At 44.4% G+C, this 21224-nt stretch overlaps 1 protein-coding gene across 1 annotated transcript in view; it reads left to right on the forward strand.

Annotated features, from left to right (window-relative positions):
- Nucleotides 1–21224, forward strand: part of WASF1 (WASP family member 1) — a 91839-nt gene that overhangs the window by 47516 nt on the left and 23099 nt on the right. The window contains exon 2 of the mRNA XM_051613155.1: nucleotides 15931–16091. Coding sequence (XP_051469115.1) covers nucleotides 15959–16091 — 133 coding nt within the window. The 5' untranslated portion in view covers nucleotides 15931–15958. The remainder of the gene's footprint in view (nucleotides 1–15930; nucleotides 16092–21224) is intronic.

Genomic DNA, 21224 nt, shown 5'->3' on the forward strand with positions numbered 1-21224 from the left:
CAAGCCCCATCCAACCTGCCCTTCAACACTGCCAGGGATGGGGCAGCCACAGCTTCTCTGGCCAGCCTGGGCCAGTGCCTTCCTGCCCTCATGGGGAAGAATTTCATAGCAGAGCTGCTCCAGCCCTTTGGTCATCTCTGTGGCCTCCTCTGGACTCTCTCCAACAGCTCCATGAGGGCTCCAGAGCTGCTCACATACCTGTACAGCCTCCTAATTTCTCTACTGTTCCCAGGAGAAGTTTTAAAAGGTGATCTGGAGATTAGATCTAGGACTGATTTCATCTCCTGTGAGAGTGGTCATCACTGTCCCTGGCTGAGAGAGCATTCAGTTGGTCATGTCATGGTAGAGCACTGAGAAATATGGGTGCAGCACTCAAGCTGGGTGGTTTAAACCCATGTCTGTCACCTTCTAGGGAAGAAGGAGCCAGGCACTAGAGGAAAAGTTGTCTTTCCACTAACCAGGACTTGGAAGGGCACATATCTAATTTTCTAATCAGTCATCCTGGAGATGGTTCCATCTCATGACAATATATTTTTTAAAGTGTGTAATTGTTTTCTGGGATTAAGATCTGGAGACAGAGTTCTGCTACTCACAGCTAATATCCCAATTTCTTGATAAGATTTGGCTTCCTTGTTTGCCTCCAGTTATTAAAGCTACTAATCTTAAATAATTGTTGTTTGGAGAACAGGACAAAACCAAGTTATTTTAAAAATCAAGTTTCAAAACCTGGGGCCATGAGAAGGAGGTGAATGCAGCCATTCTGTGGCTGCCCATGATTCCAGTTTCATCCCAATAATTCCTAAAGTGCTGCCTGGTTTGAGCCACATTTGAGCAATGATTTGAGCCTCCTGCCCAGGGTGGTGGCTGAATCCCCATCCCTGGAGGTGTTTAGAAGGCATGTAGATGTGGTGCTGAGGAACACGAGTGGTAGAGCTGGGTTAATGGTTGGGCTCAATAATCATAGAATCATCCTGGTTGGAAGGGACCTTGAAGATCAAGTCCAACCATAACCTAAATCCCCTACCATAACCTCATCTAACCATTCAGTGCTTAAATCATGTCGCTCATCTTGAACATCTTTTCCAACCAAGATGATTTGGTGATTCTGGGAAATTTCCTAGGGGAACAGATATTTGCAAGACTGTTAAACCCCTGCACACATGATGAAAATGTATGTCTTTGCAAATTTGATGGGCAATGGAAAGGTGACAGTGTTAGTTTACATGTAAAGAGATACAGGAAACCAGAGAGGAAAGGCATCCAACAGCCACCCCAATTATGGGAACAGCTTTAGTTAAAGCTCATGATCAACCATGACACAAAAGCATTGAAGGGAATAGCTGTAATTATTTCCAAAATAATTCACCAAAAAATGTGAGCTTTCTCTGCAATATTTCTTCCTTTCCTGGTGAAAATACTTCTCAAACTCAGTCATAGTGAAAGTAAATGCTGGCTAGCATTAACTTTAATATTTAACTTTAGGGAAAAACACAAATGTGTTTGGTCTTTAAATGCTGCTTATGAAATTACATGGAAATTAATTTTGTCTGGTAAATAAGTGTTTCCTTATGATATATTTTAAGATGTTTGAATGATGAATTATTAGAAATAATTGCTTGGAATATAACAAGTTAAAAAACTCCCCTGCAGGTAATCCCTACTTGATACATACATTTGATAAATGAATACTAATTCTTTTATAGGCCAAAGGATATAGCCTGCCTTACTTTCATCAGGGTATTATAACAGAAGGCAAAATAGCATCAAATTTCCTGCTAATAAATATTGGCATGAGTAGGTTTTTTTTGGTAAAAGATTATTTATTCTTTGGAATTCATGCAAATGAGACTAGTATAAAAAACTTCAAAAATGTGGTTCTGCAAATAATGTCTTTTAACTTCATGATAGCTACTTTAAAGATCCAGAGTCTGAGGGTCTGGACCTCAGACCTCAGCCTTCAAAACACATCCAGACTAGAACCTTGATCAGGCAAAAAAAGATCAACCTGACTTACTAAATTGAATATATGCAGGTGCAACTTTAGAGTAGGTGATAGCAACAAATAATGGTGTAACTGAAAGTATTCATAGAAACAGACTGATTTAGGTCAGAAAGGACCTTCAAGATCACCCAGTCCCAACCCCCCTGCATGGGCAGGGACACCTCCCACCAGCCCAGGCTGCTCCAAGCCCCATCCAACCTGCCCTTCAACACTGCCAGGGATGGGGCAGCCACAGCTTCCCTGGGCAACCTGGGCCAGGCTCTCACCACCCTCACACTCCAGAATCTCCTCCTCATGTCTCACCTCAATCTCCCTCCTCCAGTTTTCATCCATTCCCCCTTGTCCTCTCCCTCCCTGCCCTTGTCCCAAGCCCCTCCCCAGCTTTCCTGGAGCCCCTTCAGGCCCTGGAAGGTGCTCTAAGGTCTCCCTGGAGCCTTCTCTTCTCCAGGCTGAACACCCCAACTCTCCCAGCCTGTCTCCAGAGCAGAGCTGCTGCAGCCCAAGGATCATCTCTGTGGCCTCCTCTGGACTCTCTCCAACAGCTCCATGTCCTTCTAATGCTGGAGGCTCCAGAACTGGCCACAGCCCTGCAGGGGGGTCTCAGCAGAGCAGAGCAGAGGGGACAATCCCCTCCCTGCCCCTGCTGCCCACGCTGCTGGGGATGCAGCCCAGAACACAGCTGGCTGGGCTGTCAGAACCCACTGCTGACTAAACACCATCCTGATGTTTACACTTGTTTAGGTTTGCTCATGGGACACAGATGCAGCCAAAGTGCCGCGTTGCTGGATGAATGCTGATTCTTTAGAATGCACTTGTGTTAAAGTAGTAAACATGGCTTTAAGTAGTAACACTTTATCTTTTTGTTTTCCTCCTAAATAAAACCAAAAATGTGTAACTTGGTAGAATTGCTAGCAAAGAAAGGGCACAACGTCTGTAAATGCCTGAATAACAAGCAGTAAGAACCGATCTGTGAAATCTTCAGGTGTAGGGAAACTGGGACCGAGAGGGAAGGAGGGAGAATGGGCGGATTTTCTTGTGTATGAGATGTAGTTGGTTGTAGAAGGTTTTAGCCAATAAATTACTAGAAGGCCCCTACCTACAATGATGCAAATTGAATGGGAAAAATACCAGGAAAAACACTGTGCTGAACAGCACTGCACTGGGTAGGGAACAGGCCCCTTCAGCCCTCCAGTCTACACTCATAAATCTTGTATTCACTCAGTGGGAAGTGTTGACATTACACTGAGTGAAGGATGAAATGATCACTTTCTAGCCTTCAACAATATAAATCATCAGTGCTTCTGGACTGCTGAATGTTTAATAACATTTCTGTTCAAAAGTAAACAACTTCTCTGTGACTGTTAATACCTTTTCCCTGCAGCACGTCTGTTCAGCCATTTGAAGTAGCATAAATGGCAGTAGACAGGGCAAAATGTTGTTAATGCACATTTTGTGCAACAAATCATAGAATCATAGAATGGTTTGGGTTGGGGGGGACTGTAAAGGTCATCTAGTTCCTCTTCTGATAAGTGTTATTGTTCACAAGGGAGAAAAATTAATTTACAACGAAGCTTGGCGAGTAATAAGGTGATTATTACACATCTGATTTCCCACCTGAGAGTTGGCATTTATCCATTCTTCCTTTAAAAGTGTGAAAAAGAAAATCAAAACCAATCCTGTGTCGTTCATGGGCTTGGTGTCATAGCATGAAGTGCATTTAGGCATTTTGTATCATGGCATAAAGTGCAGGGAAAATCTCCTTTTTAAATACATCGCTGAGCTCTGCCACTTGCAACTCTCCCATCACTTCTGCAAATCCCTGGTGATGCTCTGAGGCACAAAACAGGCATTGCTGGCACCTGTTCCTTAGTTTAGTGAGTACTAGTTAGTGTAGTGTGTGTGAATGAAGACATGGGAACTGCTTCAGGAGCTCCTGCAGTGTGTGAGGTTTCCTCTGTGCATTCCTTGCGTGACTCCTGCGGATTCCCAACATTGTTTATTATTTCCTAAGCTTCCAGTTTCCATCTCAGATTCAGCAGCTCAGGTCAACACCCCGAAAGGCCCAGATTGTTGTATTCCCCTTCCTTCCTTCCCTCACCCTTGCGGGGCCACTCATTTCTTTCATTTTCAGCAGGCCATAACTTAATCTTTACCAGCCGCAGCCGGGCACCGAAGGAATCGTTATTTATTAACGGCTCTGCCCCCGGGCCTTCCTCCCCTTGCATCTGGGGAAAAAAAGGGCAGGCTGTGGTGACCAGGGGTGGGTGCTCCTGTGTTCCCTTTGTGAGCCCAGCTCTGTCGGGAGGCAGGGCACTGTGTGCTGAATTCTAATTCCCCTGTGCAAGGGCCAGCCTGGTTCCAGGCGGCTGGCGTGGGAGGTGTTGGCCGCCACCGGCCGTGCCGCTGCCCCGAGGCTCCCGGGGAGCTCTGCAAGTTGGCACGGCTGATGGGGCAGCCACGGTGGAACTCCTTATCTGCCCAGTGGGTTACTTTTCTTAGCAGCTGGGAAGTTCAGGTACCTTTTCTTGAAATATTTGTTCTTTACTGCCCCACGCTGCTGCCCGCTCACGAGCAGGTGGTCGTACCCGTGCGGTAGAAGCAGGTCGGCGTTCGGTTCACGTGTGCTTGGTAAAGCTGATAAAATGAAGTTAGCAAACTGACACGTGCATTGAACAGGTCCTGTCCTGGACTGGCAAAGGACTGTGTGTAACTGTCAGTATGCAGAATTTTCAAGAAATAGTGTTGAAAACGTTCACAGGTGGTATGTTGTGATAGAAATGCTAGAGCCACAGAAGCTGCACCCTTAGTTCTGGTACTAAGGTTCTGATTTTACCACTGGATTAGTTCTGGTACTAAGGTTCTGATTTTACCACTGGATCAGCTATCTGTCTCTGTCAAGACTATCATAAAGAGCTTTTGTTGCAGTCCATCACAAGGCTTTTGTGTTACACCCCAGACGTAGAAGCTGTTAAGAGGAAGACGAGATTAATGCTGAGAGTAAAAATGCCATCAGATAAAACCTAGGTCTCAAAAAAGCAATTTCCACTCACGTAGTATGTTATGCATTTATACATTTTTAGCCTTTGGGGAAAGGAGGAAAACTTGTAATCAAAAATTAATTTGAGCATTCTTGGCTGTACCCAAATTAGAACCCAGGATACTTCCAAACTTGTTTTTAATCAAATGACCCGACAGAAGCTCACCAGGAGAAAAGTAATGAGCACAGAGTCATCTGAGTAATATTTCATAATGCTGATAAGATATTTTGAAGCTCTTTTGTCAAATCTTACATGTAATAAATGAAAAGATGTGTATTTAGAGGTATCAGTAGGTTTGTGTGCATGCAATGCAAATGCATACGTTTTATATTGTTTACATTTTTCAGGAAGCTTAATAGTGCAACGAGTCACTATTTTTTAATCTTGATTAATATCCTAACAATGAAGTGCAAGGTGGTCCACAGGACTTCAATATTTCTCCACTAATATATGGACACATATGATGAATTTAATTAACTTTTTTAAATTGTAAGTTATCATTAGAGCTTGTGCCTGTTTGGGGACAAGGATTCTTATCTTTGATGTGAACTATCCAGTGGTTTTGTGAGTCTTGTGTGTAGTTTAATGCTGTAGTTTCAGTATTGGAAGGAAAAGAGCTGGTGATTAGTATTTTGTGCCTTTAAGATTTGTAATTCTGTTTGAAGAATGAAGTTACATTCTGTTCAATTTCTGATTGTTTACTGCTTAGTAAACTTAACATTTCACAGCTCATGAAGAGAATGCATCATCATCTATGTGATACAAGTTTTAGTTTAAAGATACTGATAAATAGAATTGTAAGGAAAAAGAAAACCAAATACCAATTAATTCTAATCTAACATTTTGAAATATTTAGTTTTGAGTGGATTTATTTATTTTTTTAATGAGAATTTATTCTTCGTGTGTTCTGTTTTTTCTCTATTATATTTATTTTGGAAGTAGTTAAACCAAAAAAAGTTCACTATCTTTTTTATTATCTTTTTTTCTTTTCCTTCCTTAAAATACTTGAGGTGAAGGAAGTTTGTCTGTCTAAATGTTGCTTGCTGTGGACATGCAGAACAGTGTCACATCTAACTTCCTTCACTGGATTTTGTCTCTGAGCCAGAAATGCAACTGGCTTTGTGCCTTCTTGCCCCCAGCAGCCCTGCTGCTCAGGAAAGCTCATGTTGAACCTGATTTTTTTGTTTCCAACAACAATTTGATTTAAATAGTTTCTTTATGAAGATGAACAGAAATGTTTTTACAGTTATTAGCAAGTAACATCAACTGCATTTGGAGTGGTTGTTGCTTTTTTTTTCTTTTAAGTTTTGCTTTTGCTGCAGATTTGGTAAACTTGATATAAACAACTTACATTTAAAAGACACTTACCATAGTAAGGTAGGAATGAAAATGAAGGTTAAAAGAAATAATACTTAAAAAAATAGACAAATCAGTAGGTACTTGTTTATATTCCTGAAAATCAGCAGTGAAAACAAAGGAAAACTTCAGTCACATGAAATCAAGCTGAGCTTAGCCTTCTAGAAAGAAACTATCCTAAAAATCCAGTTTGGAAGCTGCTGTGCTCTGAATTGTTTGTGTTTGTGTTTGAATTCCCCTTCATTAATAGGAATTCTGCCTAAGAAAAGGGACAAGATTTGCAAAACCTGCAGGCTGTTTCTTTAACCCGGTTGTATTCTGCACCTGCATTGGGAGAAAGAAGCCAATATCGAGCTGGATTTTCTCTCCTTGTATTTAGGTTACCTTGGGTTTTTGCTTTCTATGCATGATCTGAGTGAGATCTTTAATTAGGGGTGGAGGGGAGGAGAGGACTGTGTAGCTGGGGGTGACAGCCCCTGCACAAGAGGGGCCAGTGGCAGCTCAAGCAAAACACAGGTGGGGGATTTCAGGGATGTCAGATGGTGTGTAAGGACCCTCAGCAAGCCCCAACCCATACAGCGGGTTGTAGTAGCTGGAATCAAGCTCTAAAGATCTTCCTCAACAAAACTGGGAGGGGTATGGAAGCCCTGGGGGCTGGACTCAGTAGAAAGAGGTTAGACATAGCCCCTTGACTTGGCTCAGATTGCAGCTTCTTGCTGAAAATATGCTGTTCCTCCTGTAAAACTGGAGGTAGCTGCTGTGGTTCTGACCTGCTGTGGCAGCTTTGTCCCCCCAGACACTGCTGCTGGTCATGAATGAAGCTGTACTGCTGATGAGCAGGGCTCCTCTGCTGTTCCTGGGGGGTTATCATTTGCACTGTTGCCCATGGTGTCAGTTCTGCTGTTGCTGCCATCACTGAAGTTGTTTCAGTGACAGGAACTGTTTAAGATTGTTTATTTTATTTTTTTCAAACTAATTTATCACAGGTAAAGCTCTTAACAGTCGAAATGGAAATAATCCCTCCATTTCTTCTCAGCGAGACCTGCCCTGGTGAGACCACACTTGGAGTGTTGTGTCCAGTTCTGGGCTCCCCAGCTCAAGAAGGACAGGGATTTACTGGAGATTCCAAGGAAGGCTACAGGGATGATGAAGGGACTGGAACATCTGCCTGATGAGGAGAGGCTGAGAGACCTGGGGCTGTTGAGTCTGGAGAAGAGAAGACTGAGAGGGAACCTGATTAATGTCTATAAATAACTGAAGAGTCAGGAATGGGTCAGTCTCTGTTCAGTGGTGCCTGTGGTAGGATGAGGGGCAATGGACACAAACTAGAGCACGGGAAGTTCCACCTCAACATGGGGAGAAAATTCTTGGCTGTGAGGGTGACAGAGCCCTGGGACAGGCTGCCCAGAGAGGTCGTGAAGTCTCCTTCTCTGGAGACTTTCAAGACCCATCTGGATACCTTTCTGAGTGACCTACCCTGGGTGTTCCTGCTCTGGCAGGGCTTGAACTCGATGATCTCCAGAGGTCCCTTCCCTACCATTCTGTGATTCAGCCATAGCTTTCCTGAATTTACTTAATTTTTGTGATACTGTCTCATGGTCGGCACAACCAACACCGAGCTGAAAATACGAACTTGCTTTTTTCTTCATTCATGTGTGGGGGAGAGATTCTAGCCTTCTGATACACATCCAGGAGAAAACTGGCTGGATGGTGGTAGCTGTAAAGTAATATTTGAGCACTGTGTGTAATTGTGTCTTAGAGTTTTAGTAGAACTCAAGTCCTGCCCATTTTTGTGACTGCATTGACTATTTCCTGCTTATCTGGTGCAACAGATGTACTGAGGTGGTTACAGGTTGTTTTGTAGGAAGAAAATTGTAATTGTCACAGGCAATTAAAACAGTACAAAATTCAGTCAATATGAAACACAGAATAAAAAATACAAATTTTATAATTTTGTGAGCTAGAAACCTTCTCATTATTGCCCTGCAAATCAAATACTTTCCTGTACAAAGTTACTGAGACACAGACTTGACATATTAATACATTCCTGCATAATCTTGAAGTCAGTTCAGCAGAAGAATATTAAGAGAAAGTCTGAGAGACTTCTGTTGGTATTACTGTAGCAATAGTGGTTTTTATATTTGTGGCTACACATTTAAAAAAGAAATATTTCATTTAATGGTTCTGTGGTTTAATAAAAAAATAAATTATCAACTTCCTTTAAATTCCCTGTGTTGTCATTGCTCCTTGGTGCTCCTTGATGATCATTACCCAATGGTAACAGCTTTTTTTTTGTGTGCATGGACAATCTAGTCTATGACTAGACACTGTTTCATGGTTATGATAAGGTCATCTTGTCCTAGTCATCTGCAGTTAGATAAATTTTTGAGAGCAAGTTGCAGGAGACTGAGGTTTTGAGGGAAGTGTTCCAAGAAGATCTTTTAATCCTGTGATATGGTTGATAACAGAAAGGATTGTAAAGCCGTAATTTTCACAGATTTCTGTTGAATTGTCAGTTTAAGATGTCAGTTGTCATCTTGTCAGTTCCAAGATGTATCTTCTAAGGGATGTTAATTGCCTTTAGAGTTTCAAAATCGTTCTGTTGACTCGGCAGTAGGTGGTAGTGGCCTGCTTTCTTGAAGGACACCACAAAGCTGGTGCCTGTGTTTTCTCAGGCGTGTACCCAGACCTTGATCCTGCCATGAGAGCTGCAGGAAAGCAAGTCTTTGCACATTTGTGTGTATTCCAAAATCTTCGTCTTTGGATTTTCCACACCTAGAATACCACAGTGTCTTGTAGTAGAATTAAAAGAAAAATTGACAAGAGAATGAGCTGCTTTTGGGAACTGGTACAACCCTGATTTCACCAGATTCATTAGCACATTTGAGGATTTTTATGAGTTACTTTCATTCTGTCTCAAAGCCTGGATGGTGTAGGTGCAGTTAATGTATTATTATATAAGTAAATGTATAAACTACTGTATATTCTATTTCTGTTCCTAGGGGCAAGTGGGGGAAGTGTTAAATTGATGGTTGCATTTCAAACTGAGGTCTTTCCTGCCAGCAGCTGCAACATGATCAATTAAATGAGGTGCAGGAAAGGCATTGCTGTTGCACACTGTTAAAGGAAAATTACAAGAAGTGTGGTAATAATAAGGCATAAAGATACACTATAGAAGTGGGTGGAACTACCTTTAACCCTGGGAAAGCAAGGGCACTCAGTGCTGCATCTGTATTATAGAAAAAATATAGGTGAATGTCTTTAATGCTAATAAAATCATGTGAAGTTTAGTAAGGATGAAATTCAACCTAATCAGAAGTAGACCTGCATTTAAAAAGGCACGTGACCGTGCAACTTCATTAGCCTTCTGAAAGGAAACCTGGAGGATGCTTTGATTACCAGTTAAACTGTTGGGCAGGCTAGTTAGGTTTCTCCACCTTACTGCTGTGCTGTCATTCTTACTTGTTTTACTGGGCTTGCATGAAAACCTGAATCATTCCTGTGAAAACCAACTGACATTTCAGATTTTTCAGGAGCTTGTAACGTGCTGTAAGGGAACATTTCTCCACACATCTCGCAGTTCCGAGGTGTTCCTACAGGAGGGTGTTGCAGGGAAAACAAGCACTGCTGCCTGGGGTGAAACTCTCCAGGTGGGAGCAGCTCCTGGGGGGCTGTGCTGTGGCTATAGGGGCTGTGGTGTGGCTATAGGGGCTGTGGTGTGGCTATAGGAGCTGTGGTGTGGCTACAGGGGCTGTGCTGTGGCTATAGGGGCTGTGCTGTGGCTATAGGGGCTGTGCTGTGGCTATAGGAGCTGTGCTGTGGCTACAGGGGCTGTGCTGTGGCTATAGGAGCTGTGCTGTGGCTACAGGGGCTGTGCTGTGGCTATAGGGGCTGTGGTGTGGCTATAGGAGCTGTGGTGTGGCTACAGGGGCTGTGCTGTGGCTATAGGGGCTGTGCTGTGGCTATAGGAGCTGTGCTGTGGCTACAGGGGCTGTGCTGTGGCTATAGGGGCTGTGCTGTGGCTATAGGAGCTGTGGTGTGGCTATAGGGGCTGTGGTGTGGCTATAGGGGCTGTGGTGTGGCTATAGGGGCTGTGCTGTGGCTATAGGAGCTGTGGTGTGACTATAGGGGCTGTGCTGAGGCTATAGGGGCTGTGGTGTGGCTATAGGGGCTGTGGTGTGGCTATAGGGGCTGTGGTGTGGCTATAGGAGCTGTGCTGAGGCTATAGGGGCTGTGCTGAGGCTATAGGGGCTGTGCTGTGGCTATAGGGGCTGTGCTGAGGCTGTAGGGGCTGTGGTGTGGCTGTAGGGGCTGTGGTGTGGCTATAGGGGCTGTGGTGTGGCTATAGGAGCTGTGCTGTGGCTATAGGGGCTGTGCTGAGGCTATAGGGGCTGTGCTGTGGCTATAGGGGCTGTGCTGTGGCTATAGGGGCTGTGCTGAGGCTATAGGGGCTGTGCTGAGGCTATAGGGGCTGTGCTGTGGCCATTGGGCCATGCAGGGCACTGAACAACTTGCCTTCTGAAAAGCAGTGCAGGCAGGTCCCCTCAAGGCTCTTCTTCTAAAAAGATAATGATTATCTTTCATTAGTGCTGCTGTTCTGCGGTTCTTTTAAGTTATAGGAATGAACTGGAGAAGCGAGTGGAGCCAGACCCTGCTCAGCAGTGCCCAGGGACAGGACGAGGGGCAACGGGCACAGGCTGGAACATGGGAAGTGCCCCTGAAAGATGGGGAGAAACTTCTTGGCTGTGAGGGTGACAGAGCCCTGGGACAGGCTGCCCAGGGGGGCTGGGGAGGCCCCTTCTCTGCAGATATTCAACCCCCTGGATGCAGCCCTGTGGGATGTGCTCCAGGGGGTCCTGCTGGAGTGGGGGTTGGACTGGATGATCTCTGGAGGTCCCTTCCAACTCCAGCAACCCCGTGAGTCTGTGATTTTTCCTCACCCCTAATAAAACATGTTTCAAAGCCCAGCGAGAAACACTGGCTGCTCGGGGTGTGCACACACTTGTACTTGGTGCTGGCAGGGTTTGTGTGGGGGAGGCTGTGCCAGCCTCGTGCAGCTGGAGCAGCAGAGGGGTTTGGGAAGATGAGGAGTTGGCCTCTGGAGTGGACTCGGGGTGCTTCACAGGATGCTCAGGAGGTGAGGGAGGAGGGTTTGAAATAGTGGCTCTGTGAGAACCATCTGCGTCTCTGTGGAGAGGAGTTTCAGCTTGCCATTTCTGTATGTATATATGTATATGCACCATTTAACTCCAGTGTGAACCAGTGGCTGCTTCTCCAGCGCTGCCTCAGAGGTGTGTCTTGGGCAGAGGAGGCCCTGGTACCTGAGCTTTGCTTTCCCTTCCTTCCCCTGAGCTTTGAGCTGGGGAGCAGTGGGAGGGACAGGAGGAGAAGTGTCTGAGGAGGTGTCATGTAACCTTCCTTTCAGCCTGGGGATGCTCCCAGGCACTGACAAGCTCCTTCTCTCTTCTGCCTGGCTGGGGTTACAAATAGTTTCCAGGGCTTGAGAGCAACGTTGGTAACAGGATTTTATCATCTAGGAAGGCATTTTTCCCTTGCTGCCCCAGGGGCTTGTGCCATGGATGATTTGGGGGTGGGAGGGTTGTGTATTTTTTTGCTTTTACCCTAAAGGAGCTACTGGATTGTAGCAGTGCCCCTTTTGCTTTTTCCTCTTTCACAGCTCTAAAGCTGCATAAGATTTATTATATATTAACTATATTTGTAGTTATTTCAGAATTTTTCCAGCTTTCTTGACAAAAAACTGCATTAGAAAGGCATTTTTTTTATAGGAACGAAGAAATTGTTAGGGTAAAATTCTGTTTGCTGTTGCTCACCTCTTGCTCCCCGTGCTGGGATCACTGGATACGACTGGGGAGGAACCATCAAGACCCTTCTAGTGGTTGCAACAAACTTCAAAGAACATGTGGTCCATGGTGGGCAAATTCCCAGCAGGTACTTCTGTTGTACACAGCATCCTGAGTGCCACGATTTATTAATGAGTGTGTGAAATGCCTTTCCCTTTGTTCTAAGCATGTTTGAGTGGTATTTCCCTTCCTTGCCTCCTCCTTCTTGTTTCTGTGGGAAATGGGGAAATACTCTGTCTTCAGGCTTGGCACAGTTTTCAAACCTGATACGTAGTTTGGAAGGTGTCACTTGTATCTTCTGTCATTTGCTTCCAAGTTTATTCTTGTTTTAAAACTGTATATTTACCACGTTTACTGTTCCCTCTGCCATCGTTTCTTGTTACACTGTATCCTTGGGTAGGACAGCCACAACTGTGTTTTTTAGATACTAGAAAATGGTATTTGTGGGGTTTTGGTGAAGAGAAAAAAAAAAAAAAAAAGGCCAAAGGGGAGATTTTCTGCAAATTCTAGAGAGGTCAAAGTGTGAACATTTTAATTGTCTTAAATGGACTTTTATTCAGGTTCAGAGCTGTACATTTTGAGGTCCAGGGAATTCTGGCTTAATGTCTGCTCATGCAGCATCATTTTATGTGTATTGTAGAAAATGTTTGGGCCAAAACTGCATCTTTTCAGCTCTTTTGCTGCATGCCCTATTTGAGAGACAAATCAGACAGGTGAAGGGCAATACACACTCAGATGATGTAACTTAAAATCTGGCTGGCAGTTGGCTGAAACTACTTTTAGAAATTATTATAATTGCTGATACACGGACTTTGGTAAAGAATCAGTCACTTGAGCAGCAGAAGCTGAACAATCTATAAATGCTATAAAATCAGCAAGTTGTTTCACTAATGTAAATCAAGGATGTAGAGCAATATCCTAACTTACTAACATCTTGATGATGTAAGATTTAAAAAAAAGTGCATTAGCCATCAACTGCTTTTATGCTTGTTATTTACAGATTGGTTTTACCTTTATAACCCAGGTATCTATTAGAAATACCAAGTTAAAAATTAAATTAGAAATAAGGACTATTTTGGTTTCTTGTAGATGTGAATTTTTACTTCTGTAAAAACATTCCTTTGCATGCTTGTTTAGGCCTCTTCTTAAAAGACTTGCCTACTGTGCCCTTTATACAATAGTATCATTAAAGCAGTAATCAAGAAAGGGCTTAACTGGGGAATTAATATTTAATTCCTTCTGTAGAACACTGCTCACGTATCATTTGTTGTTGTTTCTTTGACAGCGACAGAATATTTTCTCCTGGGGAACCATGATAACCAACCTGTTGTTAAGGGTTTCTTCAGGGTCTTGTCAGTGGGGGGAGAGGGCTTGTGTGCTCCTAAGACAGCAGAAGCTCTGCTGGTGGGGCCTGTCTGATCTTCCTTTGCTTCATGCTGCACCTGCCTCTTGTACCAGCAGGTATAAAGTCTCCCTTTAATGATGAACACTTGGTCATTGTTTCTGTCAGAGACAGTGTTCAGATTTGCATTTTAATTTCATTTAGCTTGTATGTAGCAGCTAGCTTTTTAGTACACTAGGTATTTAGGGACTAGAAATACTTGGGACATTCCTAGGAAATAAAAATAATTCTTTTAAATTACCCTTGCCCCGTGCACACTGTCATAATTTCTACAGTTAATAGTTTAAGAACAATATAATCTTTCTATCAAGCCAGTTATTATTTTCGTTGGTTTTGTCTCTCTGGAAAACAAGGGCAAGAGGCATGGTGTTAAAATGCAATGGATTCAGTTTAATCAGATCCTGGAAGCACAGAGATGTTTCTCAGGTAGACTTAAGGATCCTACCTGTGTCCCTCAGCTACGAGCCCTGGCTTCAGTGAAAGAATATACTCCCAGGGACAAGTGTCCAGGAGGAATCTAAGCAGTCTGTGAGGGGAAAATGCTCCATGCTCCATCTTTGACTCAAAGGAGTCATTCCCTATTTCATTCTACATAGTAAAAATTTCATCCTGGCCTTAGGTGATTCTGATCCAAAACATCTCTCCATTTCAACCAACTGAAGTGGCTGTAAGTGTCTCCCACAGGGAAGATGCATTCCGTGGCACAACACAAGCCCTGGCTGCATCCTGGAGACATTTTTGGATGAAGCTGCTTAGCAGAGACCAGCTGCAGCTGTGGCAGCCTGGGTGAGGGACAAGGTGGAACACTTGCCTGCCTTGCTCTCTGAAGAGGGGTGGCCCTGGTTTGCAGCGGGAAGGGAGGTCAAGTGTGATCAGTACCAAGTGTGTCCCTTCCCTGCATATCAAATGGGAGTTCTGCACTGGTCACTCAGGGCTGGACCTGACAGATGGAGCCACAGAGATGATGAAGGGAGTGGAGCATCTCCCTGATGAGGAAAGGCTGAGGGAGCTGGGTCTCTTGAGCTTGGAGGAGGCTGAGGGGCCACCTCACCCATGGTTACAAATATGTTAAGGGTGAGTGTCAGGAGGATGGAGCCAGGCTTTGTTCAGGGATGTCCAGTGATAGGACAAGGGGCAATGGGTGCAAACTGGAGCACAGGAGGTTCCATGTAAACATCAGAAAAACCTTCTTTCCTGTGAGGGTGACAGAGCCCTGGGACAGGCTGCCCAGAGAGGCTGTGGAGTCTCCTTCTCTGGAGACATTCAAACCCGCTTGGACATGTTCCTGTGTGATGTGCTCTGGGTGACCCTGCTCTGGCAGGGGGGATGGACTGGGTGATCTTTCCAGGTCCCTTCCAACCCCTCAGATTCTGTGATTCTGTGAGATGTTGGAATAACAGAATCTTAGGGAATCCTTTTTTCATTAAGACAAGTTTTTAGCAGGCAGATCGTAATGAGCAGTGCTAATGAGATGAGAGGCATAACTTGCCCCTTGGGAACCTCCTTCCTCCCAGTGCCATGGGTGCAGAAAATGACAAGCCTGGGAGTCACAGCCTGAGATGATTATTATGCTGTCTGCAGAACCAGACTCTTGATTAGTTTAACATGTGTGGATTTGGAAAGGTGTGGAGAGGAAGGATTTCTAAGTCATGGAGGACTTTACAAGTTTACTGCTGAGACATTTGTCTTTGGAAGATGCATTCTTAGCTGGATTTGCTGCCAGTAGCAGTGCAGGTGGAAGGGAAACATCATCTCTTGCCTTACCTTGATTAGGTGATTGATTTAGAAGTGATGTTCAGACTAAAAGGGTGAGTCCTGCTAGTGACACAACGTAATGAATGGATCATACCTATCTTCCAGGTGGAGTAGGCAAATAGTTTGACTTTGACCCCACAATAAAGGGAATTTGTGGTTGGACTTTGCCTGGCCTGAATAAGGAAGTAGTCCATCAAGAGGAAATAAGTCTTAACCAGTTTTGTACTGCAAAGATTTCCCTGTCATTTTTTACAGGGTGGGGGAAATTAAAAAAGCATGGACTGTAAAAGAAATATTTGTGAGTTCAGTGGCATCTGAGTCAGGTAAAGGTTTAAAGAGGGAGAAAGAAACGGTCTTTTATTGGGCAAAGACATAAAGATTATGTAAACACGGAGCAATGAATTCCACCAGTATTTTGAGGGTGTTTTTATCCTGTTAGCATTAGCCACTTGAGACATAATCTGAATTTAAAATACAGTTAAACTTACCAGAGTGTTTTGTCTCCTTTCTTTCCAGGTCTGCTGGTCCTCTGATCCATTCCAGAATGCCTCTGGTCAAGAGGAACATCGACCCCAGGCACCTGTGCCACACAGCTCTACCCCGAGGGATCAAGAATGAATTGGAATGTGTCACCAATATCTCCTTGGCAAATATAATCAGACAACTGAGTAGCCTAAGTAAGTACATTGTCCTAACAGCTGTCTTTAGAACGGATGTATTTTACAGTCACGGGTTTTGCAGTTGAAGTAGGAACATCTTCTTGAATTCTCAGTAGGAAATCATGGCTGAGCCTTGAGTGTAGCTGGTGGCCAGCATGGATTTCTGTGAAAGAAAGCTAGGAGTTTTTCCAGCAGCACATCTTAAAACTGATCAGCCTTGTATTTCTGTCACCAGTGGAACACAACAGAAAAAGATATATCTAGTATTAATGAAGTCAGTCATTGCTTAGAGCAGTTTTTGAGTAGGGAATATGACATAGTAAGGAATATATCACTGGTTGCTTAGTTCTCTTAAACCCTTGGTCATGTTGTGGACATTCAGAAAAGGAAGCAGTTGCCTTTAAAAATAAAATATATTTAGGACATAGTCTTTCAAACAGCTGAAGATTTTTCTTTCCTCTTCTCCCTGCTGTCAACAGTTTTTCCCTGGGTGCATTTCAGAGGTGTGAATACTTCTCAAGCTCTAGAACTCTGAAGAAGTTCTTCTGAAAAGGCTGTTTTCTGGGTTGTTGGGTTTTTTTTCTTTAATTTACAAGAACTTTAAAAAAGTTGTCAGATGAACCAGCATGAGAGCATTTTGAATTTCCAATACTATGGGTGCTTTTGAACCACTAGGGCATTAGTGAGACTACCAACACATTAAATATTAAAACGTGCCTGTATATAAATCTACAGAGTGAAAAGCCTTTCAGCTCAGTCAGCATCTTAATGTCATAGGTGATGTAGCCTAATTTGTTAATTAGCTGGGTTAGTTATTGGTATAATGTATGGGAACTCTGTTCTGGAGCCTTTCAAAGCTGTCAGAGTGCTGCTAGGTTGGAGACTCTAATTGAGGACACTGAATTATGCAACTGAGACAGGAGTGCTTACAGCACATGAAGATGAATGTTACTGTTACAGCTGCTGCAGCAGTTAGGAAAATATCTATTTAAGTTCTTTCCAGTGATCCAAGATCATGTCAGATTAGGATGCAGTATATGATCACCATCTGTGGTGCTGCTTCAGTCTGCCAAAAGCCCTTCTCAGACTAGCCACTGGTGTACAACCCTCCCCTTCCAAGTCACTCTTATTAATATTCTATTCATTTATTTTAGTTTGCTTGTTTTAGACATTCTTACCTGGTTATATACTTCGTTTAGTGGAAGTCCCTTTCACAGGTGGCATTTAATATTTTCATTTGGAAGTTTTGTTTGACCTTAAGAAAAAAAAACACAACACTTTTTATTTTCAAGCAAACCAGCTTCTAATGCAGCATTATGGTCTCAGTACTTACCCATTGAGACTTGGCTGCCTTTATTATGTTTTCTTGGTGTACAGAGCTTGTGCATGACATTTGGTGTACAACTGCTCAGGAGGAGGTCAGGATAAAGCAATAGAAAGAAATAATAGAAAGAGTAGAAAGAACAGAAAAAACTCAATTAAGGGAGAAAAAAAAAGTGTTGAAGAATATCTGTGAAATGCTCCCACATTGATTATCTGGCTGATGTACAGCACAGTTAGAGAGATACTGTCAAGGGATTCTAACTGTAATGATGGAAACTCCTTCTCTGTAAAAGGAATGTGGCTCTATGTGGGGTCCTCATGCATTGGGATGAGCCTGAAAATAGTTGGTTTCAGTTGAGAGGAGTTTCTGTCTGGAGCTCGGGACTCACTGGTGGTCAAAAAGGCTGCAGTCTTGGAAATGGCAAGGAAGGTGAAAGAGGGAAAATGCACGAGTTTATTCTGCAGCAGCAAGCCCAGCCTAGGTAACTCTGAATTTGGTAGAAGTTAAACACTGGCAAAACACTTATTTCTCAGCCATGTGAAGGGTTGCTCTGTACAAATGGAGAGCACGTCACAAAGGTATGAGTACCTGTGGATGTATTCTGTTCCTGAACCCTGATAGCTTTTCTGCCTGTTTCTGCTAGTCACAACACACATTTTGAAAGATTTGTGAGTTCTGGGAAAGGAATTTTTCCTCTCAGGTGCCTAAACCCAAAGAAGCAGCCAGTGTTAGCAGCATGCAGCCAGGGCTGCTGAGCTGCAGGTCAGTGCTGGGAGCTGGCCGTGAGTCCCAGCCAGCAGGCACAGCTTCCCAGCACTGCCCTGGCAAGCAGCTTCTCTGCACTCCTTCCCTGTCTGTCCTCTGTGGGTAATGTCTGTGCTTGAGAATCAGCCCTCGGGTTGTGGATGAACGAGGCTTCACTCTGGGAGTGCAAACTGAGCGCTCTGTTTGGGGTTCTTTTCCTGTAAACCAAAGCTGCTTTTGCTTTTAACAGTAGTTATGCACATTTAAATGAATGGGTTTTGACCTGGTTAGCACTTGGTCATTTCTGCCTCTAAGATATTTCAGTCACCAGCCCACAAACAGGGGATTCATCTCCTGACATTATGATGCTCAAGACAAACCATTCTTTATCTTTCCTCTGATACTATGTGGACAAAGATCCCTGGGGTGGACTTGCAGCCTCCAGTACTTTAAATGATACCAGAAAACATTGTTTAGGAAAGCTAAGTATAGAGTCTTGTCAAGTATATTGTTCCATACAGGCTGGGAGAGTTGGAGTGTTCAGCCTGGAGAAGAGAAGGCTCCAGGGAGACCTGAGAGCACCTTCCAGTGCCTGAAGGGGCTCCAGGAAAGCTGGGGAGGGGCTTGGGATAAGGGCAGGGAGGGAGAGGACAAGGGGGATGGATGAAAACTGGAGGAGGGAGATTGAGGTGAGACATGAGGAGGAAATTCTGGAGTGTGAGGGTGGTGAGACCCTGGCCCAGGTTGCCCAGGGAAGCTGTGGCTGCCCCATCCCTGGCAGTGTTGAAGGGCAGGTTGGATGGGGCTTGGAGCAGCCTGGGCTGGTGGGAGGTGTCCCTGCCCATGCAGGGGGTTGGGACTGGATGGTCTTGAAGGTCCCTTCCAATCCAAACCATTCTGTAACCCTATGATGAAGATCACCATGCTTGGAGATACTAACAACCTGACTGGATTAGTTGAGCAACGGGATGGAATTGGATGTGCTTTGATCAGAGTGTTGGGCTGGGTGTGTTCTAGAGGGCTTTGCAACCTGAACAGGACTGTGTTTCTATGATCTTGGATACTTTGTGTAAGTAGGACATGCCTGCAGAAACAGTACCTATTAAATTACAGGAATTCTTTTTTTCCTGTGTTTTAATATAAAATGAGCTTTACATCAGTATGGCAGCTGTACTGCTCTGTGTCTCCAGTCAAATTCTCAGTCCTTTTTTCGTTCATTTGATGTATTGCTTTTAATTGTTCCATTTGAGAAATTTTTGACCTTCAAAAGAGGTAGAGATGAAAGGACAAAATATTTATTTCTGCTTTGAGTGATAGTCCTTGTCTTTCTCCCCGGAGCATGAAAACACATCAGTCTGTCTTGATGCAACATAGAAAATTGCCAGTAAGTAATTTCCCCCCCCCCCCTCTGTCTATTCCCAGTGTTCTCTGTCTTCATAAAATGATCTCTCTTCTGACAGCACATCTTAGCACTGTGGCAACAGCAACACCCTGGACAACAGCAACAGCTGTTGTAGTTTTCTAGCCTTTCTTCCCTGTGTATCTTGCTTTCTGACTGTATCTGCTTTGGAGAAGGACTTCCCTGTTTTTTCCAGCCACGCTGCAGATCCACGAGCCCTCCAGCCCTGCCTGGGCTGCTGTGTGTTGGTGTGTGTCAGGCTGCAGCATTCCAGCCTGCCCGAAACACAGCTGAGAGCACTGTCTGTCTGTGCCATTGTTAGAAGGTGGATAAAGGGCTCCCTTGTGTGCATGTAACCTCCTCGTTTTGTTCACAGCCAAGGACCAATCTTGTTTTTCCTTTTATTCGACTGTTCCCTGTACACAGCATCTCAGGACCAGATAGGAAGCCTAACTGATGGGGTTTGTTCTTGGCCCTGCTCTCTGACACCTCCGTCTGGGGGAACATTTCTCCATTCGAGTGTGTTTCTGGAATGAGCATTTACATTGCAGGCATTCAGACCAGGACTTTTATTCAGTCATAGCAAGATGTTATTTCCCTTGTTTTCTACCTCTGCATGAAGAGAGTGCTGTGTAACTGCTAAGCTGGAGAGCCTTCTGTGTTAGTGAAAACAATTTGCAGTTGACACTGAACCTTCAGTAGCCTTTCCCCTCCTCCTCTCTTTTCTTTGTACAGCTTCCTATTTAGACTGTGTTCTTGTTAATTATTTCTTTTCCTCACCCCTTATTTGTTAGTTTTCAGGAGTGAAACCCTGACTTTTGAGCATATTATTTCTCCCCTTTTTTCCCTCCTTTTTCCTCTCAGTCACTTTCAGCTTTTCTTCCTCATTTTTTTTGCTTACCTGGCCATCCCATAGAGGGTTTTAAACACCGTTCATCTAGTGAGAGACATTTTCTCACCTCAGAAAAACCTTCAGTTTGCCATGGCTTAAGGTGTTAACACTCAGTAAGTGGGAAATGTTTCTCCAGAAATATTTCCCACCGAGGTGTCTGGACATCAAGTGATCTTTAGAACCAGGTCTCTTCGGCTCAAAGACCTCAGGCTGCGTGCCACAGGGCTGGGAAGAGGTGAGCAGAGTGCCAGATGAAGGTGGGCAGGCATCCAGCATCAGAGTGTCAGCAGGAACATTGGCAGGTCTGACGAGCTGAGGCTTCTCTGGCTTTATTGCTGGGTGTGAATCAAAGTGTGAAGTGAGAAGGCCAGAAAGCCAACTGTGTCCTAGGCTGCATTAAAAGAAGTGAGGCCAGCAGGTCAAGAGAGGTGATTCTGCTCCTCTACTCTGCTCTGGTGAGACCCCACCTGAGGAACTGTGGCCAGTTCTGGAGCCCCCAACATCAGAAGCACATGGAGCTCCTGGAGAGGGTCCAGAGGAGGCCACAAAGATGATCCCTGGGCTGGAGCAGCTCTGCTCTGGAGACAGGCTGGGAGAGTTGGGGTGTTCAGCCTGGAGAAGAGAAGGCTCCAGGGAGACCTTAGAGCACCTTCCAGTGCCTGAAGGGGCTCCAGGAAAGCTGGGGAGGGGCTTGGGACAAGGGCAGGGAGGGAGAGGACAAGGGGGATGGATGAAAACTGGAGGAGGGGAGATTGAGGTGAGACATGAGGAGGGAATTCTGGAGTGTGAGGG

Source organism: Apus apus, chromosome 3, assembly GCF_020740795.1.
Source record: "Apus apus isolate bApuApu2 chromosome 3, bApuApu2.pri.cur, whole genome shotgun sequence".
In the NCBI taxonomy this organism is placed as follows: Eukaryota; Metazoa; Chordata; class Aves; order Apodiformes; family Apodidae; genus Apus; species Apus apus.